We start from the raw sequence: 26766 nt of genomic DNA, 5'->3' as shown, positions 1-26766 counted from the left end.
GATTGGTTTAAACCATGACAAAACGGCAACTCGGGTACAGTCATTTATCTATATATCGACACATCTGGGCAGTGTCTGTGTTCTCACTTAACAACTCCCTCAAACTTTTGTTTCCGTGGTTGTGAAATGTTTTTAATAACGTTGTGGTGGTTTTGAATCATGTGGTGGTGAGGTATTTTGAATTATGTGGTGGTGAGGTGTTTTTAAATGACGTGGTGGTGACGTGTTTTTAAATCACATGGTGGTGAGGTGTTTTTAAATCACATGGTGGTGAGGTGTTTTGAATTAATTGGTGGTGAGGTATTTATAATTACGTGGTGGTGAGGTGTTTTTAATTATGTGGTGGTGAGGTGATTAGAAATAGTTGGTGAGGTGTTTTGAATTATGTGGTGGTGAGGTGTTTTGAATTACTTGGTGGTGAGGTGTTTTTAAATGACGTGGTGGTGAGGTGTTTTTAATTTCGTGGCTGTGAGGTGTTTTTATTACGTGTTTTATGGCTGTGAGGTGTTTTTATTACGTGTTTTATGGCTGTGAGGTGTTTTTATTACGTGTTTTATGGCTGTGAGGTGTTTTTAATTTCGTGGTGGTGAGGTGTTTTTATTACGTGTTTTATGGCTGTGAGGTGTTTTCATTATGTGTTTTATGGCTGTGAGGTGTTTTTAATTTGGTGGTGGTGAGGTGTTTTTATTACGTGTTTTCTGGCTGTGATGTGTTTTTATTACGTGTTTTAAGGCTGTGAGGTGTTTTAATTTTGTGGTGGTGAGGTGTTTTTATTACGTGTTTTATGGCTGTGAGGTGTTTTTATTACGTGTTTTATGGCTGTGATGTGTTTTTAATTTCGTGGCTGTGCGGTGTTTTTATTCCGTGTTTTATGGCTGTGATGTTTTTATTCCGTGTTTTATGGCTGTGATGTGTTTTTATTTTCGTGGTGGTGAGGTGTTTTAATTACGTGTTTTATGGCTGTGATGTTTTTATTCCGTGTTTTATGGCTGTGAGGTGTTTTTATTACGTGTTTTATGGCTGTGAGGTGTTTTTAATTTCGTGGTGGTGAGGTGTTTTTATTCCGTGTTTTATGGCTGTGATGTTTTTATTCCGTGTTTTATGGCTGTGAGGTGTTTTTATTCCGTGTTTTATGGCTGTGAGGTGTTTTTAATTTCGTGGTGGTGAGGTGTTTTTATTCCGTGTTTTATGGCTGTGATGTTTTTATTCCGTGTTTTATGGCTGTGATGTGTTTTTATTTTCGTGGTGGTGAGGTGTTTTTATTTTCGTGGTGGTGAGGTGTTTTAATTACGTGTTTTATGGCTGTGATGTTTTTATTCCGTGTTTTATGGCTGTGATGTTTTTATTTTCGTGGTGGTGAGGTGTTTTTATTTTCGTGGTGGTGAGGTGTTTTAATTACGTGTTTTATGGCTGTGATGTTTTTATTACGTGTTTTATGACTGTGAGGTGTTTTTATTACGTGTTTTATGGCTGTGAGGTGTTTTTAATTTCGTGGTGGTGAGGTGTTTTTATTACCTGGTTTATGGCTGTGAGGTGTTTTTAATTTCGTGGTGGTGAGGTGTTTTGAATTACTCGGTGGTGAGTATTTTGAATTACGTGGTGGTGAGGTGTTTTGAATTACGTGGTGGTGAGGTGTTTTGAATTACTTGGTCGTGAGGTGTTTTGAATTACGTGGTGGTGAGGTGTAATCGTCCCAAACTTCCAGTCTGCACCTACCGCTCCCCTATGTATGTGCGGGGTGGTTCTTTCTTGAAAAAAAAAAACATTCAACCTAAATCTTCAACCTAAGTTGCCTATAAAAATGTAATATCACAAACACAACAAATACATTTGTGCAAAGTAATTGTTTGTATTATGATTGGTGAAAATCATGACAACACAGCAACTCAGGTACAGTCATTAGCCTCAGTTAAAATAAGCCCGTTCCTCAGGATCGACGCTCGCCTAACCAAGCTAGTATATTGTTGCGGATATGGGATTTGGCCTCCATCCATATCCGCTTGTAAATATTCCCCTATTTCCCCAATACTCCCCAACTATCCCCAATCCCCCATTCCCTAGTCCCATTGTCTGTAAACAACACTCTGTAGAACCGACCTTCCCCTTTTTCCCCCATTAAATGTCGTGCCCAGGTTCACCGCATCTCACGTAGACAACTATAGGACATCTTGCTAGTTATTCTTAGTCTATGTCGGTTAAGGACTCGTTTCCATTAATTCTGACTCTTCGTTGCACCAGAATGTGATTGTATGGCACCAGTAGTGAGTTTAGGACCTCCCTATACCTCCTCCCATCTTCCTCATGAAACTACAACAACAACAACAACTACAACAACAGCGCGCGGGGAGTGTGCGTCCTCACTCCGGCTTGGTTAGCCGCCATTGCCCATGTGCTCCGACGGGGTTACCACGAAGGGGCTGACTGTCAGCTCCTCGTCAAGGGCGGAGCCCGGTAACCCCCCCGCACCCAATAAGAAGCGGCGGGCCGATTCCATCTGGGGCGGAGCTAACGAGCCGAGGGCGTGTCACTCCCCGCTGGATATACGCAGCCACTTACCGGAGGTGACGTCAGATGCGCCCCGAGCTTGAAGAGAAACAGACGCCACCTCCAGCGCGACGATACCTCCCTGCATCTTTTGGACCGCGCTTTATCCTGTCCCTGAGCCAAGGTGCACCTTGTGCTATCCATCGACTACCTGCCCTTCCTTGCCATCAATCCCTGTGTGAGTCAGTCTTGTCCTGTTTATCTGTGGTCTGTCGGGGCTACTATAAGACCGTGATTAAGTGCCCACCTTCCTATGCTGTACCTCTTGTCAGTGTAATCTAAACGTTCTGCATACAAATATTATAACCTCCTCCGGAGGTCTTGAGAACTGTACCCCTGGTGTCGTGTCATCTAACCCAGCCGTTGCGTCCTTTCCTTAATTGATTTAGCATAGCGCGATTTGGCCAACGTTCGAGTGGAATCGGGTAAACTGTGCAGACGCGGTCATACCAAACCGCTCGGTAAACTAACATCCAAAACCGCGTCTGTAACATTTGGTGTCGAGGAGTTGGATTCGGACCTGGCACTAAATTTGTTAGGCCCAAATTTTGGAACACCAATTGTACCATTAGGGTAACATTTGGTGTCGGGAAGTGGGATTCGATCCGGAGCGCGTTTCACGCGCTCGAAATTATAACGGCGAAATTTGATTGTGTTTTACAAAAAAAATAAAAACCCGAATTTTGAAAGTCGCGCTATGGCAGACCAAGACGGCTGGGTTCCGGTAGAAGAGAGTGAGGCAGGGTCGATCCAGGACCAAAATGAGGGACATAAGGAGAGTGAAGCAGTGAGGGTAGCAGGGTCGCAAAATGGCGTCGTCGCGCACGAGGTTGCGGGCACGCAAAATGGCGCCTCGCACATAGCTACGGCGGCCGCACCCGCTGCACAAGTGGGAGGGATGGCCCAAATGCAGGCCCTCATGGAGCAATTTATGGCGCAAATGCAGGCGTCCCTCAAAATGCAGAGTGAGCAATTAGGGGTGATGGGAAACCAAATGGGGGTAATGGGGAACAGTATAGAAGCTCAGGGTGAGCGATTGGAGGGCAAAATGGGGGTCATGGGGGGCGAAATGGGGTCCAATAGCGAGAAATTGAGGGAGGACATGGGGGCCCAGATCGGGGGGTTAGGGAGTAGAATAGAGGGATTAGACAATAGATTAGGGGAAATACAGGAGGGGTTAATGGGGGTAGAAAACAGAATGGCCGCTCAAGAGAACCAAATGGAAGGGATGCAAAAGGGGTTAGAGGGGTTAGAAAACAGTATGGAAGGCAAATTGAGGGACATGAGGGACCAAGCGGAAAGGGAAGTTAAACAAATGGGGCAGCAGATAGAGGGGGTTAGAATGGGGGTAGAAACTAAACTGGATGCTCACAGGGAGGAAATGGAGCAGATGAGGGTGGCATCTGGGCAGGAGATGCAAGTGATGGGAGAGGAGATCAGAAGAGGAGTGAGTGAGGAGGTCGGAGGAGTGCGCGAGGAGGTGAGGCACTGTAAGGAGCGCATGGAGAAGGAGGTGAGAAAGGGGACTGTAAAATTGCAAGGGGGTATAGAGGAGTTGACGCTGGGAGTAGAACAACTGACAGTGGGACAAAAGGAGTTGGGGGACCAGGTAAAGAAGAACACAGCGGTAATAGAGGGTTTAAAATCGACACAGAAGGAGATGAAAAAGGACGTAGGGGTAATTAAAAAAGAGTGTCAGACGGTACATGAGGACCTGACGAGGAAAATGAACAAAGTGGTAGAGGTGATGGAGGTTAAAGAGCGGGAGGTGCGGGAGCACATAGAAAAAAATAAAGTGGAGTTAGAGGAAGAACTTAAAGGGGCGCACGAGGAGATGAAGGAGGTGAAACAGAAATTAGAAGAAGTGGAAGAAGGGGTGAGCGAAATTAAGAAGCGACGGAGAGAGGATAAGAAAGAGATAAAAGAGGAGGTAAAAGCATTGGTCCAAAGTCTGTGTTCGGATCGTGATGATGTGCTCATTAACCGGATGAGGGATTCGCAGGTGATGGAGGAGAAGCGAAGAGAAAGAGGACCCGGTGTAAGTGGTGACCAATATGGTCGTGCGTATGATGCGCCAAGGGATTTAATAAGCTTGGGGGTCGAGATGGACCCGGGTGTTCGTGAGAGGCCGTTGGTGAAGTGTGCGACAGGTCTGGTGTGCGAAAAAGGAGGTGTGCGAGAAAGTCCGACTCTGGGGTGTGTGAGGAAAAAGTGCGTGCCAAGGAGTGAGGGTGCTGGCGAGAGTGAGTCGGTCGTAGCGCGTGTGCGAGGGAGCACATGGAAGCGCGGTGTGGTAAGTGTTACAGAGGGTGTGACGGGAGAGTGTGCGCAAGAGTGTGCGCGAGAAAGGTGTGTAACGGACAGATGCATGGGGAAAGAGTGCGCTGTCAAAGGCAAGGAAGAATGCACGCCTGTGGTGAGTGTTACAGAGGGTGTGACGGGAGAGTGTGCGCAAGAGTGTGCGCGAGAGAGGTGTGTAACGGACGGGTGCATGAGGAAAGAGTGCGCTGTCAAGAGTAAGGGTGAGTGCGCTGTCAAGAATGGAGGTGAGAGTAGTGAGAGTGACAAGGAGCGTGAGTTGGTTGTGACAGGTGAGGAAGGATGCACACCTGGAATGGTAGAGCGTGAGTGGGAATGCACGCTGGAATTGGTAGTGAGGCACGTGGTTGGGTGTGCGAATGAGAGCACACCTGTGATTGTCACAGAGGAAGTGACCGAGGAGGGGGCGCGAAGAGGTGTGTTGGTGAGGTGTGCGAGCGGCGAATGTGTGCCAAGGTGTTCGGTGGTCAGGTGTGTGACCAAGGCTGTGAGTGGAATGAGTGTACCTGGGTGTGTAAGGAAAGGTACGAGGAGCATGGGAACGGCTGGATGTGTGAGCAAGGAACGGGCTGCGGGGTGTAAGCATGCAGGTGAAGCATCGACGTTAAACGGGGCAGCGGTTAGGTCGACTTTTAGCCGAATCGGGCCCACGGTGCGTGCCGGGCCTCGCTTTGAACGGCCGCGTCCGTGCTCCACTAGGCGGAGCGGGCAGCTGGATAGGAAGGGTCGTCATGGCGACCACGTTTTGTTAAGACGTGCCGGCAGGTCGAGATTGGGACATTGGATGGCTCCACGCCGAGATGGTGCGTGGGATCTCGGCCCGGGTAAACCTCCTTCCCTGCACCAAATGCGGGACGTATCCAGCCGCTGGCACCAAACAACCCGCATTCATTGCTCGGCTTTACGAAGCCGGGCTTTGGACAGGAATTGGCGCACCGAGAGGCATTAGTGAGTAGACTGGGTGATGAGGTTAGTGTTTTGGACCCAAAATTAGAGAAAAACAAAATTTGATGATTGGCAAAGGATTGGCAGTAATGATTGGCAGATGATGGGTAGTGATTGGCAAATTTTTGATTTGTTGAAATTTGATGTGCAAAATTGGTAGGGAGCGATGGGCCCGGTGGGTAAGGGTGGCATCCCTGCCACCCTTCCCAGGTGGGGCAAATGCGCAATAGAGTATGGGGTGTATGGCAGTGAAAACTAGCCCGGGTGGGTTAGGTTATATTGTTAGGGATCTAGCGAAGATGACATTAGGTAACGTTAAGGTTTAGATAGTGACTGATACCTGTAGTGGGGACGCAGGTAGATTAGTGTGGATTATAATGATGTGGGAGCGCAATAGTTTAAAGGGGCGACTGGGAAGCGCAAGTTTCAGAGGGGAGTAGTTAGATGAGATGATGCTGTGTGAGAATTGAACAGGTGTGATTGCACAGGTGTGCAACTGGACAGGTGTGTGGAGCAGTGTATGAGTAGTGAGTGTTGTGGATCAGCGCGAATGCGCTTGGGGAGAGAAGGGTGCAGGTGGCACCAGGTGTGAGAGCACAGGTGTGCAAGTACAGGTGTGTGGAATATATGGAGCAGAGAATGAGTGGTGTGGAGAGAGTTGGAGTAAGTGGTACGGAGTGGTGTGCATGGTGCGAAGGTGTGGATGGGGGAAGAGTGGACCCCTTTCACGAGTACCCGGGGCGGGTAGTGTAAGTGTTAGGTAGAGGGTATAGGTAAATTGTGGTTGGATATTGGCATTTGTGGTGCGGTTGCAGAATGGTATTGTGGATGGGTGCATTAGTGTTGTGGAAATGGCTGGGCGTGTAGCCTTTTAGTGTGTGTAGTTGGTTGGGCACTCCACCACTGTGAGGATGTCGGCCAGGTGAGGCCGCAGGTGGGCTCTGGGAGCCGTTAGTGTCAGTGGGTGCCTGAGGATCCCGGGTGTGGATCGGGCAGCCCAGTGCCAGAGAGGGCACTGAGTGGGGAGAGCGCCAGAGGGCCTTCCCCAGGTAGTTAGGTTAGGGTAAGGAGCAGGTAAGCTCGGAGGCAACTGCAGTGGTGGAGGTGTGCAGGTGGGTAGACCTGCGGGGAGAGCTACACGTCGCGGCCCAGAAATTGTGCGAGGGCACCGGGAGATGAATCGGGGGAGTGAGACCCCAAATTGAAAAGCACCACAGTTTGGTCAATGGGAATTGGTTTTTAGAACCCATAGTGTAAGAGGGCCAATGGTTTGGCAGGAGAAAGACCCCGGGTAATGTAAAGTTGTTAAAGTCATTTAGGAAATAGTTAGGATTGATGAACCTGTCGCACCATACGCAGCCACTTACCTGAGGTGGTGATGATGACTCCACACCTGTGTTTTCTTTGTTCTGTGTGCAGGAAATAAGAATTGGTGTTTGGATTTGTGAGACGCATCACGACGTGGATGAGACATTGGGGTGATTCCATCTCTCCCTCCTTAGGAGGGACTGATGATAATAATAATAATAATAATTCATTTATTTTGTATAGCGCTTTTACAGAAGCCCAAAGGCGCTTTGACAGAGTGGCAAACATAATGCATAACAATACATGAAAACAACAATTGCAAAAAGACAAGAATCAATAGGGAAATATTTAAAGCAAAAGGAGGGAGAAGGAGAAGAGATAGTCAGGGGTTAAATGCTGTGGGTTGAATGTTGAATGCAGTGTTGAACAGGTGGGTCTTTAGTGATGTTTTGAATGTGGTGAGTGAGGAGGAGTCTCTGATGGTGTGAGGTAGTGAGTTCCAGAGGGTGGGAGCAGCGATGGAGAAGGCCCTGTCCCCCCAGGATCTGAATTTGGTCCGGATGGAGGGGGTCAGGAGGTTGGTACCAGCAGAGCGGAGGTTGCGGGTGGGAGTGTGTCTGGAGAGGAGGTCAGCCAGGTAGGATGGGGCCAGGTTATGGAGGGCTTTGTATGTCAAGAGGAGGATTTTGTACTGGATTCTCTGGGGGATGGGGAGCCAGTGAAGCTTGTAAAGGACGGGGGTGATGTGGTCACGGGTCCGGGAATGGGTGAGTAGACGGGCACGTTGTGTCCTTTGTCTTGTAGTTTTGTCTTTGTCTTGACGGTCAGACGGTCAAATGTTACAGACGCGGTTTTGGATGTTAGTTTACCGAGCGGTTTGGTATGACCGCGTCTGCACAGTTTACCCGATTCCACTCGAACGTTGGCCAAATCGCGCTATGCTAAATCAATTAAGGAAAGGACACAACGTGTTAGAGCTTACCCTGTAGGTAAGCTTGCCTAGTAGTAGGTAAGCTTGCCCACCGTGCCCACCTTCCTATGCTGTCCCTCTTGTCCTTGTAATCTAAACGTTCCGCATACAAATATTATAACCTCCTCCGGAGGTCTTGAGAACTGTACCCCTGGTGTCGTGTCATCTAACCCAGCCGTTGTGTCCTTTCCTTCATTGATCTAGCGTAGCGCGACTCGGGCAACGTTCGAGTATAATCGGGTAAACTGTGCAGACACGGTCATACCAAACCGCTCGGTAAACTAACATCCAAAACCGCGTCTGTAACATTTGCACAGCGTTTTATTTTTGTTTTATTTTTGTTGACCTTGTTTTATTTTTGTTGTCCTTTGTCTTGTATTCCTCGCAGCATGTTTTATTTTTGTGACGATGGTAGAATCACCGATGTTATTGTAACAATAAAGGAATTAAAACTAAGGGGAGGGTGGGTTGTGAGCAATGATGAATTGGTGATGGCAAATTATGATGTTGAGTTGGAGATGGCAAATTTTGACGAGAGTTGAAAATGGCAAATTTGATTGGTTAGGAGGGAGAGAAGACGAATTTGGTTTATGGGAGGAACGGGGAAGACAGTAGGGACGTTTGTTGATTTGTAAAGTAGATGTTTATGGGTAGTGTTGTGTTTTGTGGATACAGTAAGGGGTAAGGGAGGGGCCATGTAGGTTACCTGGTGGGGGGGGGGGGGGGGGCGTACGGTAGGAACGTACCTGTCTCACCTGGTTCCCATGTGCCCCCAGTGTGCATCATATTGTATTGCGTGCACTTTTGCGCCCTTACCACCTTACTCACTTGTCTGCTTCTTTTGTCTCCCACCTCCGAGGATCTGGCTTTGGGGCAGAGAGAGAGGAGAGAGAGGTGCTGGCTCCGCAGTTGTGGGCCTGCACTTTCGCTGCTTGCTGCCGGGATCGATACACCATATGGACCGCAATGTTTGTGGCCGCCCACCATGGACCGCAGTCTTTTGCGGGCAAGCACCACCCATTGATGGACCTATGGGTCAACGTGACACCTATGCCATACAGGTGAACCACTAATAGTTGGCCCCCTGACGGCCACAATTTAGAAATGGACGCGGTTGGCGCCTTTCTTTATTTTTTTTAAGAAGCAAGAAGGCCAAGTGCACCACATGAAGGCAAGACCAGCGGCAGAACATCGGCCGGCTGCGACACCACCGGTGATTTATGAACGCTATATTGGTGCACCGGATGGTGCGACTGTGTTATGGGGTGGTGCTTTTGGTGCTTGGATGGGGTGCTCTGCACATTATTAAAGGCCGTAAGGCCACAGAGCACTCGTGGGTTGGTGTATCGATGCTGGCATGCGTGCTCTCTCTATGCATAACATCTGCATGTGTTCCTCCAAAAACAGGTCCTGGATCGTAGTGTAAATATCAGCGTAGTCTGGTGTAAATAATGCTCCCTACCGGCTGTATGTTTAGTTTGAGAATTCTTTCCGCGATTCGGTTATCCTGTGGGTGTGTTTCTGTGAGGAGAAGGGTGCAACGTCGCAGGGGGACATATTTACTCATTTGTGAATATCTGTAAAACTGTCGCACTCAGGGTAGAGTTAATAGTAGAGGGAACTACATCTGAGTGCCACACTAAAGTAGGTAAAAATTTATCGGGTCGGGACGCCCCGAGGTAGAGAAGGGTGCAATGTTGCGGATATGGGATTTGGCCTCCATCCATATCCGCTTGTAAATATTCCCCTATTTCCCCAATACTCCCCAACTATCCCCAATCCCCCATTCCCTAGTCCCATTGTCTGTAAACAACACTCTGTAGAACCGACCTTCCCCTTTTTCCCCCATTAAATGTCGTGCCCAGGTTCACCGCATCTCACGTAGACAACTATAGGACATCTTGCTAGTTATTCTTAGTCTATGTCGGTTAAGGACTCGTTTCCATTAATTCTGAGTCTTCGTTGCACCAGAATGTGATTGTATGGCACCAGTAGTGAGTTTAGGACCTCCCCATACCTCCTCCCATCTTCCTCATGAAACTACAACAACAACAACAACAACTACAACAACAGCGCGCGGGGAGTGTGCGTCCTCACTCCGGCTTGGTTAGCCGCCATTGCCCATGTGCTCCGACGGGGTTACCACGAAGGGGCTGACTGTCAGCTCCTCGTCAAGGGCGGAGCCCGGTAACCCCCCCGCACCCAATAAGAAGCGGCGGGCCGATTCCATCTGGGGCGGAGCTAACGAGCCGAGGGCGTGTCACTCCCCGCTGGATATACGCAGCCACTTACCGGAGGTGACGTCAGATGCGCCCCGAGCTCCAGCGCGACGATACCTCCCTGCATCTTTTGGACCGCGCTTTATCTTGTCCCTGAGCCAAGGTGCACCTTGTGCTATCCATCGACTACCTGCCCTTCCTTGCCATCAATCCCTGTGTGAGTCAGTCTTGTCCTGTTTATCTGTGGTCTGTCGGGGCTACTATAAGACCGTGATTAAGTGCCCACCTTCCTATGCTGTACCTCTTGTCAGTGTAATCTAAACGTTCTGCATACAAATATTATAACCTCCTCTGGAGGTCTTGAGAACTGTACCCCTGGTGTCGTGTCATCTAACCCAGCCGTTGCGTCCTTTCCTTAATTGATTTAGCATAGCGCGATTTGGCCAACGTTCGAGTGGAATCGGGTAAACTGTGCAGACGCGGTCATACCAAACCGCTCGGTAAACTAACATCCAAAACCGCGTCTGTAACAATATATATATATATGCATTGTCTGTGCTGTGTTGTCACTGAACTACTCCCTAAAACTTTTGTGAAATCCTACCAAACTTCTGGTATGCACCTACCTCTTCCATGTGTATGTCCTAAGGGTATTAAAAAAAAAAGAAAAAAGTTTTTACTTTCTTTTCTGAAATTTATTTATAATTTGTTTTTTTCTTCCAATCTTCAACTTCAATTCTTTATAAAATGTAATATCACGTATATTACAAATACATTGTGCAAAATAATTGTTTGTATTATGATTGGTGTAAACCATGACAAAGCAGCAACTCAGGTACAGTCATCTTCTATCTATATATATATAAAAGTTTTTGTTTGTTTGTTTGTCTGCACGCGCTAATCTCCTGAACGGTGAAAGATAGGAGGAAACCTCTGGAACAAAAAATGTCGGGACGGTCCCCGGGAAGGTTATAGGCTAGGTGGCGAGGCCGGTCGGGGCCGCCTCAGCCGGGCTGGGCCCATTTCGCAATAAATCTGAAGATTAAATTCATTCAAAAAGAACCCGGGCAACGCCGGGTGCATTCAGCTAGTCTATCTATATAATCTACATATGTGGGCAGTGTCTGTGTTGTCACTAAACTACTCCCTCAAACTTTTGTTTCCATGGTTGTGAAGTGTTTTTAATGACGTTGTTGGTGAGGTGTTTTGAATCACGTGGTGGTGAGGTGTTTTGAATCCCGTGGTGGGTGAGATGCTTTGAATCATGTGGTGGTGAGGTGTTTTGAATTACGTGGTGGTGAGGTGTTTTGAATTACGTGGTGGTGAGGTGTTTTGAATTGCGTGGTGGTGAGGTGTTTTGAATTGCGTGGTGGTGAGGTGTTTTTAATTTCATGGGCGTGAGGTGTTTTGAATTGGTGGTGAGGTGTTTTGAATTGGTGGTGAGGTGTTTTAAATTATGTGGGGGTGAGGTGTTTTAAATTACGTGGTGGTGAGGTGTTTTGAATTACGTGGGGGTGAGGTGTTTTGAATTGCGTGGTGGTGAGGTGTTTTGAATTGCGTGGTGGTGAGGTGTTTTTAATTTCATGGGCGTGAGGTGTTTTGAATTGGTGGTGAGGTGTTTTGAATTGGTGGTGAGGTGTTTTAAATTAGGTGGGGGTGAGGTGTTTTCAATTATGTGGTGGTGAGGTGTTTTCAATTATGTGGTGGTGAGGTGTTTTAAATTATGTGGTGGTGAGGTGTAATCGTCCCAAACTTCCAGTCTGCACCTACCCCTCCCCTATGTATGTGCTGAGGCGTTCTTTTTTGAATTGTTTTTTTTTCAACCTAAATCTTCAACCTAAATTGCTTATAAAATATAATATCACAAACACAACAAATAAATTTGTGCAAAATAAATGTTTGGATGATTGGTGTAAATCATGACAACACAGCAACTCAGGTACAGTCATTATCCTCAGCTAAAACAAGCCCGTTTCTCAGTAACGACTCGTGGTGAGGCGAGCGTAGCGAGCCGAGCCAAGCTCGTATATATACAGTGCATTCAGAAAGTATTCAGACCCCTTCACCTTTTTCACATTTTGTTATGTTGCAGCTGATCCGGTGTTCACCGAATACAACAGCAGCCTTATGCTGAAATCGTTTAAATTCATTTTTTCCCTCATCAATCTACTCAATACCCCATAATGACCAAGAGAAAACAGGATTTCAGACAGTTTTGCAAATTTATTAAAAAGAAAAAACTGAAATGTCACATTGACATAAGTATTCATACCCTTTGCTATGACACTTGAAATTTGACTTCTTGAAACTTTTCTTGAAACTCTTTTTGAAACTTGACTCTTCCAAACTGAGCAATCGGGGGAGAAACTTCCAGAAGGACAACCATCACTGCAACACTCCACCGATCTGTGATTTATGGCAGAGTGGCCATACGGAAGCCTCTCCTCGGTGAAAGACACATGAAAGCCAGCTTGGAGTTTGCAAAAAAGCACCTAAAGGACTCTCAGACTGTGAGAAACAAGATTCTGTGGTCTGATGAAACCAAGATTGAACTGTTCGGCTTCCGTATGGCCAATGTGTATTTTACACTTCAATGTATAAGGATACATACAGTATATACAGTATACAATATATATATATATATATATATATATATATATATATATATATATATATATATATATATATACATATTTACATATATATATATATATATTTACATATATATTTACATATATTTATGGATCCGGGGGACGGCACTCCCATTAGCAAGGGGGGGGTTAATCCCCTTGTCCTGTTAAGCTGGCCGTCCGACCGGTCCTGGGGGTATGACGTCATTTCCGGTCGATGGTAAGTAGGGTTGTAAGCCCAATTTGTCTTAATACCTAAGTACTACCACCGGCCGTAAGCGAGGAAATACTCCCACCCGGGCCGCAGCGTGATTGGATTGTGCCGAGCGAAGCGAGCTGCGACTCGGGCCGTTATCAAGAGACTAAACCCGATTATAAAGCATTGGCCAAATCGTGCCGCAGGTACTCAATCGAAAGAAAGGACTAAAGCGATCGGGGGAGAATGAAACCAAAGAATAAGAAGGAACAGGTGTAATTTATTAATTATGTACAAAACCAAAGAAGAATAGGAAACGAAAGTAATATACAGAAGAAGAAGAAGAAGACGCAGGCCAGCCTTAAGCAGTCTTATGTTACCAACGCCCAGGATAGACAAACAGACTTACACGAAAGGGGAATAGCAGGCAGGAATGACTGGACGAAGGATACGGGTCCGTGTGGGACAGCAGGGCTGGAAGGTCTGGTCCAAAGGCACAGCGAGGAGGTCTGCTCCAGGTCCACGCTCCGGCTGGAAGCGAACAGTCAGCGGCAGCTTCACGTATTCGGTTTCACACCCGGTCGGACAATGTCAATTGACTACTGTATTGTTGTCGCCGTCACAGACCCACTCGGCTGCCTCACGATCCAGTAGTATGCTCGCCTGGTACCTCCCTCATCTGCCGGATCACGTCTCTCTCTTGAAGCAGTCCCTTGCAGCTGCTTTTATTGCTCGTGTTGGAATCAATGCGCGCTTCATAGAGCCACGTCCGCGATGGTACCTCGCCAACCCTGGTTGGTCGGTAAGGGCTTGCTGACTCCACCTCCGATGACGAGTCGACTTGCCACACCTTGTTCTGGCGGCTCCGCCCCCTCCTTCCTCGGCTTGACCGCATGGCTAATGGCGGTTTGGGGCCAACAACCGCATCAAGGCAAGGAGCAGCGAACGCTGCTGGCAAACGAAGTACTGGGGCCTATCTTATTTGATTAATGCAACGCAGATTCAACTATTGGGAACAGATCCTTAACTGAAACACATAATAATGAAATAACTACGGAGAGGTCCTATGGTTCGCTACGTGTTGTATATGGACTAACTTGGGTGCGATCTTTAACAAGCCAATTGATGGGGATATTTACAGGGGAACATTTATAAGGGAGGCATTTACTAAAATTTACTAGTGAAGGTTCTAAAAACCATAACAATATGTTCAAAACACACCTGGTCACAAGTGTGCCTCACTGACTGGGTCCTCAGTCGAGGTCCTCAGCATCATCACGTTTCGGCCCTTCAACCTTGATACGGTCAGCTAAGGTGGGCCAGCAGGGGCACATACACTTCCAAATGCAGCAACTACATCTGGATGCGTACATACCCCCACCCCCAGCCAGTGCGAACACAGACTACAACAACAAAAATCGCCTCCACTTCCAGAATCCACAGCACCAAACAAGTAAACATGGTGGAACACTCAAACACCCACCTTTATACCCTTCACCACTCACCAACAAAACACACCAGATAATTCACACACACACACACACACACACACACACACACACACACACACACACACACACACACACACACACACACACACACACACACACACCAACCAACTACCCTTACAACATACACCACTCAACATACAAAAACACACACTCATGCAAAAATCATTCATGCAAAAACACACATGAAAGCCCGCTTGGAGTTTGTAAGAAAAGAAAAAAAAGCACCTAAAGACTCTCAGACTGTGAGAAGCAAGATTCTGTGGGCTTTCATGTGTCTTTCACTGAGGAGAGGCTTCCGTCTGGCCACTCTGCCATAAAGCCCAGATCGGTGGAGTGTTGCAGTGATGGTTGTCCTTCTGGAAGATTCTCCCATCTCCACACAGGATCTCTGGAGCTCAGCCAGAGTGACCATCGGGTTCTTGGTCACCTCTCTTACCAAGGCCCTTCTCCCCCGATTGCTCAGTTTGGCCGGGCGGCCAGCTCTAGGAAGAGTCCTGGTTGTTCCAAACTTCTTCCATTTAAGAATTATGGAGGCCACTGTGCTCTTGGGAACCTTCAATGCAGCAGAGTTTTTTTTAGTAGGCTTCCCCAGATCTGTGCCTCGACACAATCCTGTCTCTGAGCTCTGCAGGCAGTTCCTTCGACCTCATGGCTTGGTTTTTGCTCTGATATGCATTGTCAGCTGTGAGACCTTATATAGACAGGTGTGTGCCTTTCCAAATCATGTCCAATCAATTGAATTTACCACAGGTGGACTCCAATCAAGGTGTAGAAACATCTCAGATGATCAAGAGAAATGGGAGGCACCTGAGCTAAATTTCAAGTGTCATAGCAAAGGGTATGAATACTTATGTAAATGTGATATTTCAGTTTTTTCTTTTTAATAAATTTGCAAAACTTTCTGAAATCCTGTTTTCTCTGTGTCATTATGGGGTATGGAGTGCAGATTGATGAGGGAAAAAATGAATTTATACGATTTCAGCATTAGGCTGCAACATAACAAAATGTGTAAAAAGTGAAGGGGTCTAAATACTTGCGGAATGCACTGTATATATATATATATATATATATATATATATATATATAATGTACTACCGTAAAAGCATCCTGCGTTGTGGTGTACACTGTACATAAAAGTTTTCAGTAGAGTTGAACTGAAGGATGCATTTGGAGGGTACTTTATTCTACAGTGTGAACTAAAGGATGTTTTGGTATCAGATTGTTGTTGTTTTATTGATAGATTTGTTAGAGTGATCAGGTTGTAAAAAAAGAAAGGAAAAGACTGTTCTAAACAGTTCGATACTTTTGGACTTCATTGTGTGTGACTTAAGACTGATTGTATTTCTTCTTTTTTTTTGTCTGTTCTCCATGCAGTTGGCTAAGCGCGCTGAGCGACGTGCTGAGGCTGAAAAACAATTGGCCCAGGCCCAGGAAGCTGGTATGTTTGAAATGATCAAAAGCATGGAGTTGTTTGCACAACCGATTGCCCTGTCCCTTATTTTGAGAGGTTTGAGCTGCAAATAAATGATCTCAGGAGAATTAAGATTGATTTTTCCTTTGGAATGCCATATTGTGGGTTCTTCACGTGCAGGGGAAATGGCGAATGTGGAGAAATTCAACAAAAGGCTGGTGAAGGTGACAAGCCAACACAACAAAGAGTGCAAGCACCTTCTCGCTCTCATGGGAATCCCTTACGTAGATGTAAGCACTGAACATGCATCCATCACTGCTGTATGCTGGTATAGTAGTAGAAGAAGCCATTCAATAGTATAGTATAGTAGAGGCAGAAGCCATTCGATAATCCAAAAGCAGCAGAATCAGTAATATTGAGTCAACATCTGGGCTGTTTGTTTGGGTCTTGCAGGCACCATGTGAGGCAGAAGCGAGCTGCGCAGCCCTGGTCAAACAGGGTAAGGTGTATGCTACTGCAACTGAGGACATGGACAGTTTGACATTTGGAACATCCATCCTGCTTCGCCATTTAACTGCAAGTGAAGCTAAGTAAGGAGTCCTCTCTGGCCATAATGCTATCTGTTTGCGCATGCCATCTATTTTTCCTCCGTAAAGCTATGCACTATGCACTTTAATTGGACCGATGCCTCGTTTGCACGTATCGTTCAACCCAGGATGAAAACTCTGGCCCTGATACAGACCCTTTAACCAACCCAATTTGGAAGCTGGAGTCTTGTCACTCGACTCGGGGAAACTATCGATGCCGATTTTCTGTGAACCCAGATCGATTTGTGGTCAAGCTCTGCTCATAGAATTGAGGCAATGGTGTTCTCATTGCTCAAACCCAATGCCACCTTTTTCAGTCACCCTCCTCTGCTTTGTCTTCTTCAACAGATGTTTCCTGTCACACCTATATGCTTATCCACATCCTCCAAATGGCATTGAGGGTACCTGGGTTGTGGGAATTTCGTACGCTATGACACGTGACATGAATTGCTTTGTGATTGGCTAATCTGTTTGTTTTTGTTTTGTTTTTCTGAAGGAAACTTCCCATTCAGGAGTTCCACTTCTCAAAGATTTTGCAGGAATTAAATCTTACTCATGAACAGGTAAGTGTGCAAGTTTGTCTAGCAAATGTTTATTGGAGTGGAATTTCATGAAGCATTTGGCCCAATGGTTATACCATTACTACCGGTGTGTACCCCGGTTTAGAATAGGTACACCGTATCCCTGCGTGTCGTAAGAGGCGACTCAAAGGGTTGGCGTCAGGAAGGGCATCCGGCCATGAAAACATTGCCTCAAAAATAGGACCATGACAATTTGGAGAAGATTGTCATGGGGACCGCAAGGCTAACCCCCGCTCTAGCAGGGAAAATGGCCTTAACATGCCTGTTGTTGTTGTTGTTGTTGTTGTGTTATGCCATTACTGAGGCTCAGCTGTGCTGCTGGTGTATGATGAATCTCCTGCACATTTGGCCAGAATACTGTCACGCAGGGTCTGCCCTTGTGTGCCTGGTTTTATGAAAGTGCTTTAACATCCACTAGCTAATGTTAATCACCAAAAAAGCCTAAAAATCAAACCAGTTAGATTATTTCTGCTCATTCCCCTCTGCCTTTATAAAACATTAATCCGTCTACTACTCACGTTGTGGATCTTTTTATTTCTTCCCCCACTCTCAATAGTTTGTGGACCTGTGCATTCTACTTGGCTGTGATTACTGTGAGTCCATCAGAGGTATTGGCCCCAAGAGGGCCATTGAACTAGTCCGTCAACACAAGTCAATCGAAGAAATCGTCAAACATGTTGACAAAAGTGTATGTATATGATGACGTCTTTGACATTCTCGGGCTAAATGTACTTCTTTTTTTTGTCTTTTTCCAAAATTTGTTGCGCATTGCACCCTTTTGTTTTACAAAGCCGTATTTGTGTTAACCATGCAGCCTTTCTATTTTTATGCCTCCGCCGATGAAGTCGTTAGAGGCATTATGTTTTCGGTTGTCCGGCTGTCCGTCCGTCTGTTATAGGATTTCATTACCATGTTAAGAACAGCTGATGGGATTTGAATCAAACTTGGTACAAGTATGTATAATGATGTCATAATGTGGGCGGAGGCATATCGGTTGACGTCATGACGTCAAAGTGCTGTTCGAGTTTTTCTTTACAAGAGTGAGGCTCCTGGAGGAGCGAGATGAAATGGACAGTGGGGTCGTGTGGCAACATTTGCACACAGTTGGCAAGTTGATAAACAAACAGGAAAGGAAAGAACGAAGGAGGGTGGTCGGAGGAGGAGGAAGAGGATGAGTAGGAGGAAACACTGAAACCAGCAAGTAAGAGGGTTAGATTAGGAAGGGTTAATGGTCATAATAAAGACTTTAACATGAGATGGCCGTAAACGGTCTGCTTGAAGCCCTGGAGGGAAGAGTGAGGAAGAACTGTCTCTATAAGGTGGTTCAATAGAACTGAATTTCAGAAACTGTTCTGTCTCTGGAAGATGGTTACAACTTGCAAGGCATGTTGTTTTACCTTGTATTGCCTTAAACTCGGTCTGTAGCTTGTTTCAGAAATTCCAATAGTTGATTTTTATGAGGGGAATGGAGGGGGTTAAACAAGGAGGAGGAGGAGGAGGAGGAGGAGGAGAGAGGAAGGAGGAAGGATGGAGGGACCATGAAGGAAAATGAGTGAGGAGGAACAACTTGGGAATTACGAAAGGGATTTCAACCAAACTTGGCTCAATTATGGACTATAATAGACGAACTGAATTGAATCAATTTTGATTTCAACAGGTCAAAGGTCATGTGCCCTTTGAAAATCATTTTGCAGATCATAACTCAAGTTTGAAACTTTTGATGTTGTCTGTACTCTACTCAGCTCTTTTCTTTCTTGTGCTCTCTGTCATATGGCCTTCTTTTTTTTAACGAGTGAGGCTTATGGAAGAGCAAGTGCCTTCAATTGAGATCGATGTCCTGTGACCTTTAATTGAGAAGAATGTAACAGTGGGTTAACATCTTACGTCAGCGGAGGCATAACCATTGATGCATTCACGTCAAATTGCATTTTATAGTTGTTACTTACTCTGTCCATATTTCTGACACTTCCATAGACTACTGTTCCATAGTAGATAAGGTGTTGCCTGTAATCCTTATTGTTCCTTTCATCAACTCCCTGAACAGTAAGGCTGTTGATTTGGAACCGGTGAGTGAATAGTGAGAGCTTGGGGTTTGTATCGAACTGCACATTTATAAAACTAGAACGGCACTGAGTAGAGAGCATACCTCCGCCTGGTTGGTTATATCACTCAATGGGGAAGAATCACTTTAAAAATTCTTCTAACTGGATCCAGATCTTCACCAATATTGAATCGATTCTTCCTTGTCCCACACAAAACCTGTCCAACAAGTTTTGTTCAAATCCATCCATAACTTTTTGAGATATCCTGCTATGTATCGTTTTTGGCCCTATAGCCCAATGATGAAGAATAACCTAAAAATTTTAATTATTCACATGTCCGAATCCATATGCAGATCTTTGCCAAAATCGAATCAAATCGTCCTTGTCAGACATCCAACCGGTCCACCAAGTTTCTTCCAAATCCGTCCACAACTTTTTGAGATATCCTGCTACTGTATGTATCGTTTTTGGCCCGATCTCCTAATGGTGAAATCACTTAAAAAATTCTACTAGCCGGATCCGAATCCGGATCTTCACCAAAATCGAATCATTTCGTCCTTGTCACATACGCTACATCTCTGCCAAATCTCATCCGAATCCGTCCACATCGTTTTGAGATATTTTGTTTACAAATGGACAGACAGGGATGAAAACATAACCTCCATCCACCTTTGGTGGCGGAGGTAATAAAGACATGTATTTACCTCATTAAATGCTCAATAACAAAAATGTTAAATGTTATTTCATTATGTTAGTGATGTAACCTTGTCTTAAATGCACAAGAAGGCCAAGTTGAGAGTAATAATTCTTCTTCTTCTTCTCCCCATATTATTTAAGCAGAAGTACACAGTACCTGAAGGATGGCTGTATCGTGAGGCCCGTCAGCTCTTTCTCGAACCCAGCGTGGTGCCTGCCGCCGATGTGGAGCTTCAGTGGGTTGAGCCTGACGAGGAGGGTCTTGTTGCCTTCCTTGTGCATGAGAAGCAATTCAGGTAAGTTTGACCTCGAAGTTTAGCCAACCAATAAAAACTTGTGCTGACTGGTTGGTCTCTTGCTTCCACAACCAATGTCTGCTTTTTTTCATTGATGAGGTTTTGCAGTTTCCATGTCACTCTATTTCAGGTTTCACTCTTTTATGCCAGTGCAGAGCATTGTATGTAAATGCTCAGGTTTGACCACAGAGTTACAATTTTCTGAGAGTAGAATAGGTTACAATACCTACCAACGATTTTAAAAGCCAGTGTGTCTTTGTTTATTACCTCCACCACCGGAGGTGGACGGAGGCTATGGTTTCAGCTCTATCTGTCTGTGAGCAGTATATTAAAAAAAGTTAGAGACTGATTTGGACGAAATTTGGGGAACATGTTGGGTGTGTGACAAGGACATATTGATTCTATTTTGGTGAAGATCCAGATCTGGATCTGAATACGGAAATAAAAATAAATAAAACTTTAGTATGTTTGAAGACCAAGGCTATGTTACATTCGCTTTGAGTCTGTTTGTTTTTGCTGTCACGTGTGCACACATGCATGTGTTAAGTGCAAATGAGTGGAGAAAAGCAATTTGATAAGGCCTGAATCCCTGATAAGCACCTGCCTTATCCCACCCCATCCTCTCCCCCTCTCACCCACTCTGGCTGGACTCCCACACCACCCCTTCCTCTCTCTCATCCCACACTAACCCCTCCCTCATCCCATTCTAACCCCTCCCTCATCCCACCCTAACCCCTTCCTCCTCCCACTTTACCTCTTCCCCATCTTCTTCCCTCCAGACTCATATACCACCCTAGCCCCTGCCTCCTTCCACCCTGTCCCTCTGGACTCCTACCCCTTCCCCTACCTCCTCCCATCTACTCGCCCTCCATATTTCCACCCAACCCTTCCCCTCCATCCTCACCCTACCCCTTCCCCTCCATCCTCTATTCTCCTCTCACCCCACCCTTCCTCCAGACTCCCTTCCCTGCCTCTCCCTCCTCCTAGTCACTGACAGTGAATAAAGCATTTTAAACCATGTGTGGGGGAAAATAAATAATTAAAATAAAAACCACTTTTGATTCCTACCAACCCACATTTCGTCATCATTAAGTCATGGTACAGATATTGTCCTGTCCGTAGCTCGTGAAGACCAGCCTCGGACAAATAGCCAGGACGGTCTTTACTCCTGAGGCGGCTGCCCAAAAATGGCGGTTAGTTTGTGGCGCGTGAGGTGAAGGAAACAAAGCGTTGACCTGACGAAACACACGGGTTTAATCCGGAACCCACAACGAACAGACACGACAGTAAATTCAACAAATAATGATTTAATGGTAATCAGGAAATAAAAGTTATGGTTAAAAACGAATTCCTTTGTGAGGTAACTCCACAAACGGACTCAAATACAGACAAGGGGAAATATAAAATAAAATAAAATAAATGTTCCCTTTTTATAGTGCACTTATCTGGTCCCAATGAGCACTTTGGTGAGGTCTGCAGTGCAAGGAGACGACGGCCGACGAAAGGGGCCACGTGTCGAAGCGCCCGAAAATGGCGCCGGTCAATGACGCGAGTGCACCGAGCCTTGAAGCGGCCGAAAACGTCCTCCTCTCAATTCCTGGCCAGCAAGCAACTGCAGCCCCCAGCTTCCCCGAAGAACACCACAGTCATCAACACCTCCTCCTCAAGATTGATTGCAAATGTTCCACCAGCTCCAAAAGCTTCAAAAGTCTCCTAACAAACGCACACACCGAGCAAGAACCAATCGAGCCATCCGAGAGCGACGCCTCTCACTTCTTCCTCTCACTCCCTCTCAAAGCTTTTCTGCTCTGATGTCACCCCGACCAATGGCCAAGCTCTAGCAGATCACCCCCACGGTCTTCTCGCCCAATCATGAACTTCGGGGCGTGGCCTGCTGGCTTTGCTTGGCGTGAGTGTTAATATGTTTGGGTTTTGTCGGCGGTTGTGGTGGTTTAATGGAGGTTTTGCATGGCCAGCCTTGTTGTATATGTAAAATGTAAGGGAAAGATCACAGAGGGAATTTCATGCACTGGGGAAAACTAACCGTAATCCCTAATTAATTATCATAGCTTCACCCCTCGTGTGAAGACACATAAACAATCTTAAGCTACAGTCTCCCTACTTAAATACATCGAGATGTCTCCTACGCGTCCACGGCCCATGCTATAACTACGATCCTATCTTTACTATGGGATTCCTCCATCTACCCCCACAAACGTAACAATATTTATCCTCATCACCACGTAATTAATCTGCGGTGTGTTCAGTTACCAGGTTTCTTGTAGAGCGCTTGCCAAGTGGCAAGCACTCCATTAAAAACTGTTGATAAGGAACGGCTGTCTTGGCAAGTGCTAGCTGCTTGGTAATGGAACACACCTCTGAACACCTTGACAGCATACAGTATACATAAAAAACACCATCAAAAGGACAGTATTTTTTAAATTAAAGACTTCAAATAAAAATCACAAGTATTGTATGTCCAAGAAGAGTATATAGGTATGATTTAAAACAACAGAGCAGGAGGGATGACAGCCTTTCTTAAAAAAATACACATGCACACTTAGTTATAATAATCACTGATTTCTTAAAATTTAGCAGATTTCACTCCAGATTTCACAGGTTATTTATGCCACCAGCTCCAATCCTCAAATGAGAGAGACGGCAGATTTCGATTATATATTTTAATTAGCCCATGAGAGGCCATCATGGAAAATTGCATCATATAAAGCATAAAAGCGCTCTAAGCTCCTAATAGCACCTACAATAGTGATGTATACAGTGATTCGTAGTTATGAAGATCAAACAGTCGATGATGTGAGTAAGCAAAGTGAAAGAATACATTTCGAACCATTAATCACTCACCTTAATTCCCTGGTGTTGGGCTAGCGGCTAGGGTGCCGGCTTAGGATCCTAGGATCCTGGGTTCGAATCCCGGTCAATCGCTGAATTAACGCCAGGGGGGTTGACTCAGCCTGTCATCCTTCCGAGGTCGGCTAATTGAGGACCAGTTCACTGGTAATTCCCTGCTTGTCGTTAAAGGCGGCAAAAAGGGTTGGCGTCAGGAAGGGCATCCGGCCGTAAAACATTGCTTCAAAAAGGGGACCGAAAAACAACAACAACCACAGTTCCCGAAAAAGGCCAACCCCCGCTTGCGGGGAAAAATGGCCTCTAAAGGTGGTTTTTTTTTTTTTTAATCACTCAGAAACTGGTGCGGCCTGTTCTAAGGCAAGGCATTTTTGTGAGGGATATCTGGCTGACAAAGGATAAAGCCTAATTTTGTTACAATTTAAGAGCCGGTTAATTATATTCAAAAGGGGTGTTTATATTTACCCAAACACCCAGCTTTCATTCATGCACTACTTTGGAGTACCCTTAGTATGCATGCAATGTTTAGGGCCTCTCGGCTTCATGATTTTGGAGGTTTGGAGGAGACACACTGACTGACTAACTAACGGACACACACACACATTGCCTTTTAGTATTATAGATTTATTTTTGAGGGAGAAAGGAGATGTGAAGGCACAATGAGTGGTTATGGGAAGTTTAGTTCTGGACAATTTGTAGTGTTTTTATTATTGATTTGAATTTTCTTTTTTTGTTTCCAAATTTAAATTGTGGTCAAGAAAACTTTCATCACCACTTTGATCACCAGCATAGTCTGAAAACAATATGAATTCCATGGATGTGTTGCCATGACTCCCCCACTGTACATTTCCTCTGCCTACACTCCTCTTCTCTCAACTTGTGCCTTTTTTCACTTCTCCCATATCTGTTACCAGGTATTAATTGTATCACTTCCATGATATTGTATCCGTGAAGAGTAGGTGAGCTATCGCCGGCACCCTGAAAAAATTCTAAATTCTTGCTCCAACCTTTGAGGGGAGGAGGGGGAGGAAGGCTGCATTAGTGGCACAGCTGCGCTCCCAGCGATAATACAACCAGCAACTACAGGCTGCATCCGAAATAAATGAATGAATTGTATCGCTCTTTGCTTGAATTGTAATTCGATACATCTTAATTGTATTTGTAAAGTTCAATTTGTGCTCTCTTTAAAGCATTGCTTTCCAATTTTTTTTGACTTGGTGTGCTTGGTGTGCTTTGCAGTGAGGAGAGGATCAGGAATGGCTGCAAAAAACTGGCCAAATGCAAACAAGGCAACACGCAGGTTCGCATGGATGACTTTTTCAAAGTAACTGGTTCGATCACATCTATAAAGAGGAAGGTTGGTGAATTCAGCATCTACGGTACACGTTTTTGTAGCTCGACATTTTGAAATGGCAGTGTAATAATCATCATCATCATGTACCATAAGTTACAGTCCTGGTCGGGTCACCACTCCGGCTCAGGAACTCAGGACAGGAATTTGTAATTTGTTCATGGTGCTGGCGATAACTCGTCTGAACTTCGCAAAGGACACAGACCGTAAGGTCTTTAATGTCCACCAACTAATGCTGGCAGATGGGTCACCGAGCTCAACATCCATCCAAGGGACAGCACACACATTGATGAGGCTGTCCGTAGCCATTCATTAAAATCAGGAGAGATTTTAAAAACAATTGTGGGGAAATTACTCTGGAATCTGAAGACCGTACCAGTTTTGCTTTCATTATTTTTTCACAGCACATCTTGCATGACCTTTATACACTGTGGGAATTACAGAAGGATTAAATTGCTGGAGCATGTTATGAAGATACTGAAGAGGATTGCAGATCCAAGGCTAAGGGAGATTGTCAAGATAGATGAGATGCAGTACAGATCTATGCAAGAAAAGGGAACAGTGGATTCGACTTTTAGTTATTAAGAGGCTTCATGACAGTCCTGGGTTTGTTTGCTCGGGAGACGTCTCACTTGTCACTTTATCACTGGGTGTTTTTTCCCCAATTGCTCTTCTGCATAGGCAGTGTTGTTGGTTATTGCTGTGAGAGGATGTGTTGGCTCTTTATTACCCCAAACGATGGTTTGTCAAAAATCATTTCCTTCAATGTCATCCTTTTTCATCCCTATACCTCCGATGTAAAGTAGTTTTGGTCATGGACTTTATTATTAAGAGGATTTGAAATATTTATTTATTTTTGTTTAATTTCCCAAACAAGTTTATTTATAAAGAAAACGTGCATTTCATGCTGTGCTTGATGACATTGGTTGATTTGTAACATGTTGCTTACAAGGAACCCGCGGCAAAAGGATCTGCCAAGAAAAAGGCAAAAACGAGCCAAGCCGCAGGTGGGAAGTTCAAAAGGTCAAAATGATGAGAAAGATGAGAATGGTGACGGCGCCGGGATCAATTAAATGCACACCATCTGTGAGGTTTGGTTTTGATGCAGATTTTGTTTTGTAAACTATTTGGACAGTAATGTACAGAAACTGGATGAGGGTTTCGGGGATCATAGAGTGATATTTGAAGGTTTTAACAGTTGGTTTCCAACTCTGAGGTTGCCATGTTATGTACTGTATCTTATTATATGCAATAAATGTGAATAACAATTGCTTTTCTGCATTTGCAAAAGCAAATAAACCTTGACAAGCCTCTCTTTTTTAAAATTTATTTATTTATTTATTTATGTAAGTAGGAAAGTGTTGTGCCAGGAAGTGTCAGGGAAAACTTGAACTTGATTCAAATTGCATAAAGTATTTAAAGTAATTGAGGTTAATGGTCAAACCTGGGGAAATGTACTGTGACATGTAAATATTGTGATGCTGATTTGCACAAGTTTTCTGTCCAACTGCATTGTATCTTTGGCTGATTTCAACCTTTTCCATTTATAACATGTGGATGCTATAAGGAGAGATCTTGGAGCATGACTGACTGTTAGGGAACTCTTAAAAAGAGATTTCTCAAGACGAGGTTCAGACTCAAAGGGACTCAGACTCGCTCAGTTCAGATCGAGATTTATTCCGATATTGCGGAGAGGACTTTACACAAAATACAGACAGGATACGACGTGTCGTTCGGTTGAAGAAGTATTCTCTCTTTGCAGCCTTGGAGCGTCCTCTTAAATAGACCCTGGCTGCTTTGATCTTCTTCAGTTGGAATTTCGAAGTCGACACAAACCTTGGTCAGATCAGTCTTTTTGGTGCCAAAGCCCATCTGGGTTCCATCATGAAGCGACTGAGAAGTATACCATAGATAACTATCACATACAGCCGAAAAAGAAACCATTGTTCTAACCGCGATAGGTCAATCTCCTTTGACCTGTTAAATCTCTCTAGTTGACGAATGCATTCAAAACCCGGGCTGAGTCAACATTCTGCCCTAAGCCTTTCCATTATAGGGCAAAGGTTGTCTTACAGATGGCCGCTTATCGTCCTGGTTCCATTTTCACTGCGTTGCTCAGGTTGCAAACTTTGAAAGCACATTCTGTCTTTAATACAATTTTAACGGTTGGCAATAACTCGCCTCTACATGTCCTTTACAATTCCACAGTCCCTTTTTATTTTATTTTTGTTTATATTAAACAATTAATGTAAACATCAATTGCAAAATACTCAAATTACAAATTTGGTAATCCAA

General features: G+C 45.1%; 1 protein-coding gene across 2 annotated transcripts in view; it reads left to right on the top strand.

The window, feature by feature from the left end:
- The window catches only part of FEN1 (flap structure-specific endonuclease 1), a 47109-nt gene extending 21339 nt beyond the window's left edge, over nt 1-25770 (top strand). For both annotated transcript variants that reach the window (XM_068128956.2, XM_068128957.2), the window contains 8 exons: nt 16017-16080; nt 16234-16343; nt 16507-16643; nt 17137-17203; nt 17778-17909; nt 20104-20255; nt 24360-24477; nt 25424-25770. In XM_068128956.2, the coding sequence (XP_067985057.1) occupies nt 16017-16080; nt 16234-16343; nt 16507-16643; nt 17137-17203; nt 17778-17909; nt 20104-20255; nt 24360-24477; nt 25424-25504 (861 nt within the window). In that variant the 3' untranslated portion in view covers nt 25505-25770. The remainder of the gene's footprint in view (nt 1-16016; nt 16081-16233; nt 16344-16506; nt 16644-17136; nt 17204-17777; nt 17910-20103; nt 20256-24359; nt 24478-25423) is intronic.
- The last annotated feature ends 996 nt before the right edge of the window (nt 25771-26766 follow it).

The sequence above is a fragment of the Myxine glutinosa genome, chromosome 9 (assembly GCF_964187855.1).
Source record: "Myxine glutinosa chromosome 9, kmMyxGlut1.1, whole genome shotgun sequence".
NCBI lineage: Eukaryota > Metazoa > Chordata > Myxini > Myxiniformes > Myxinidae > Myxine > Myxine glutinosa.
This window is presented reverse-complemented; position numbering and strand designations above follow the sequence as displayed.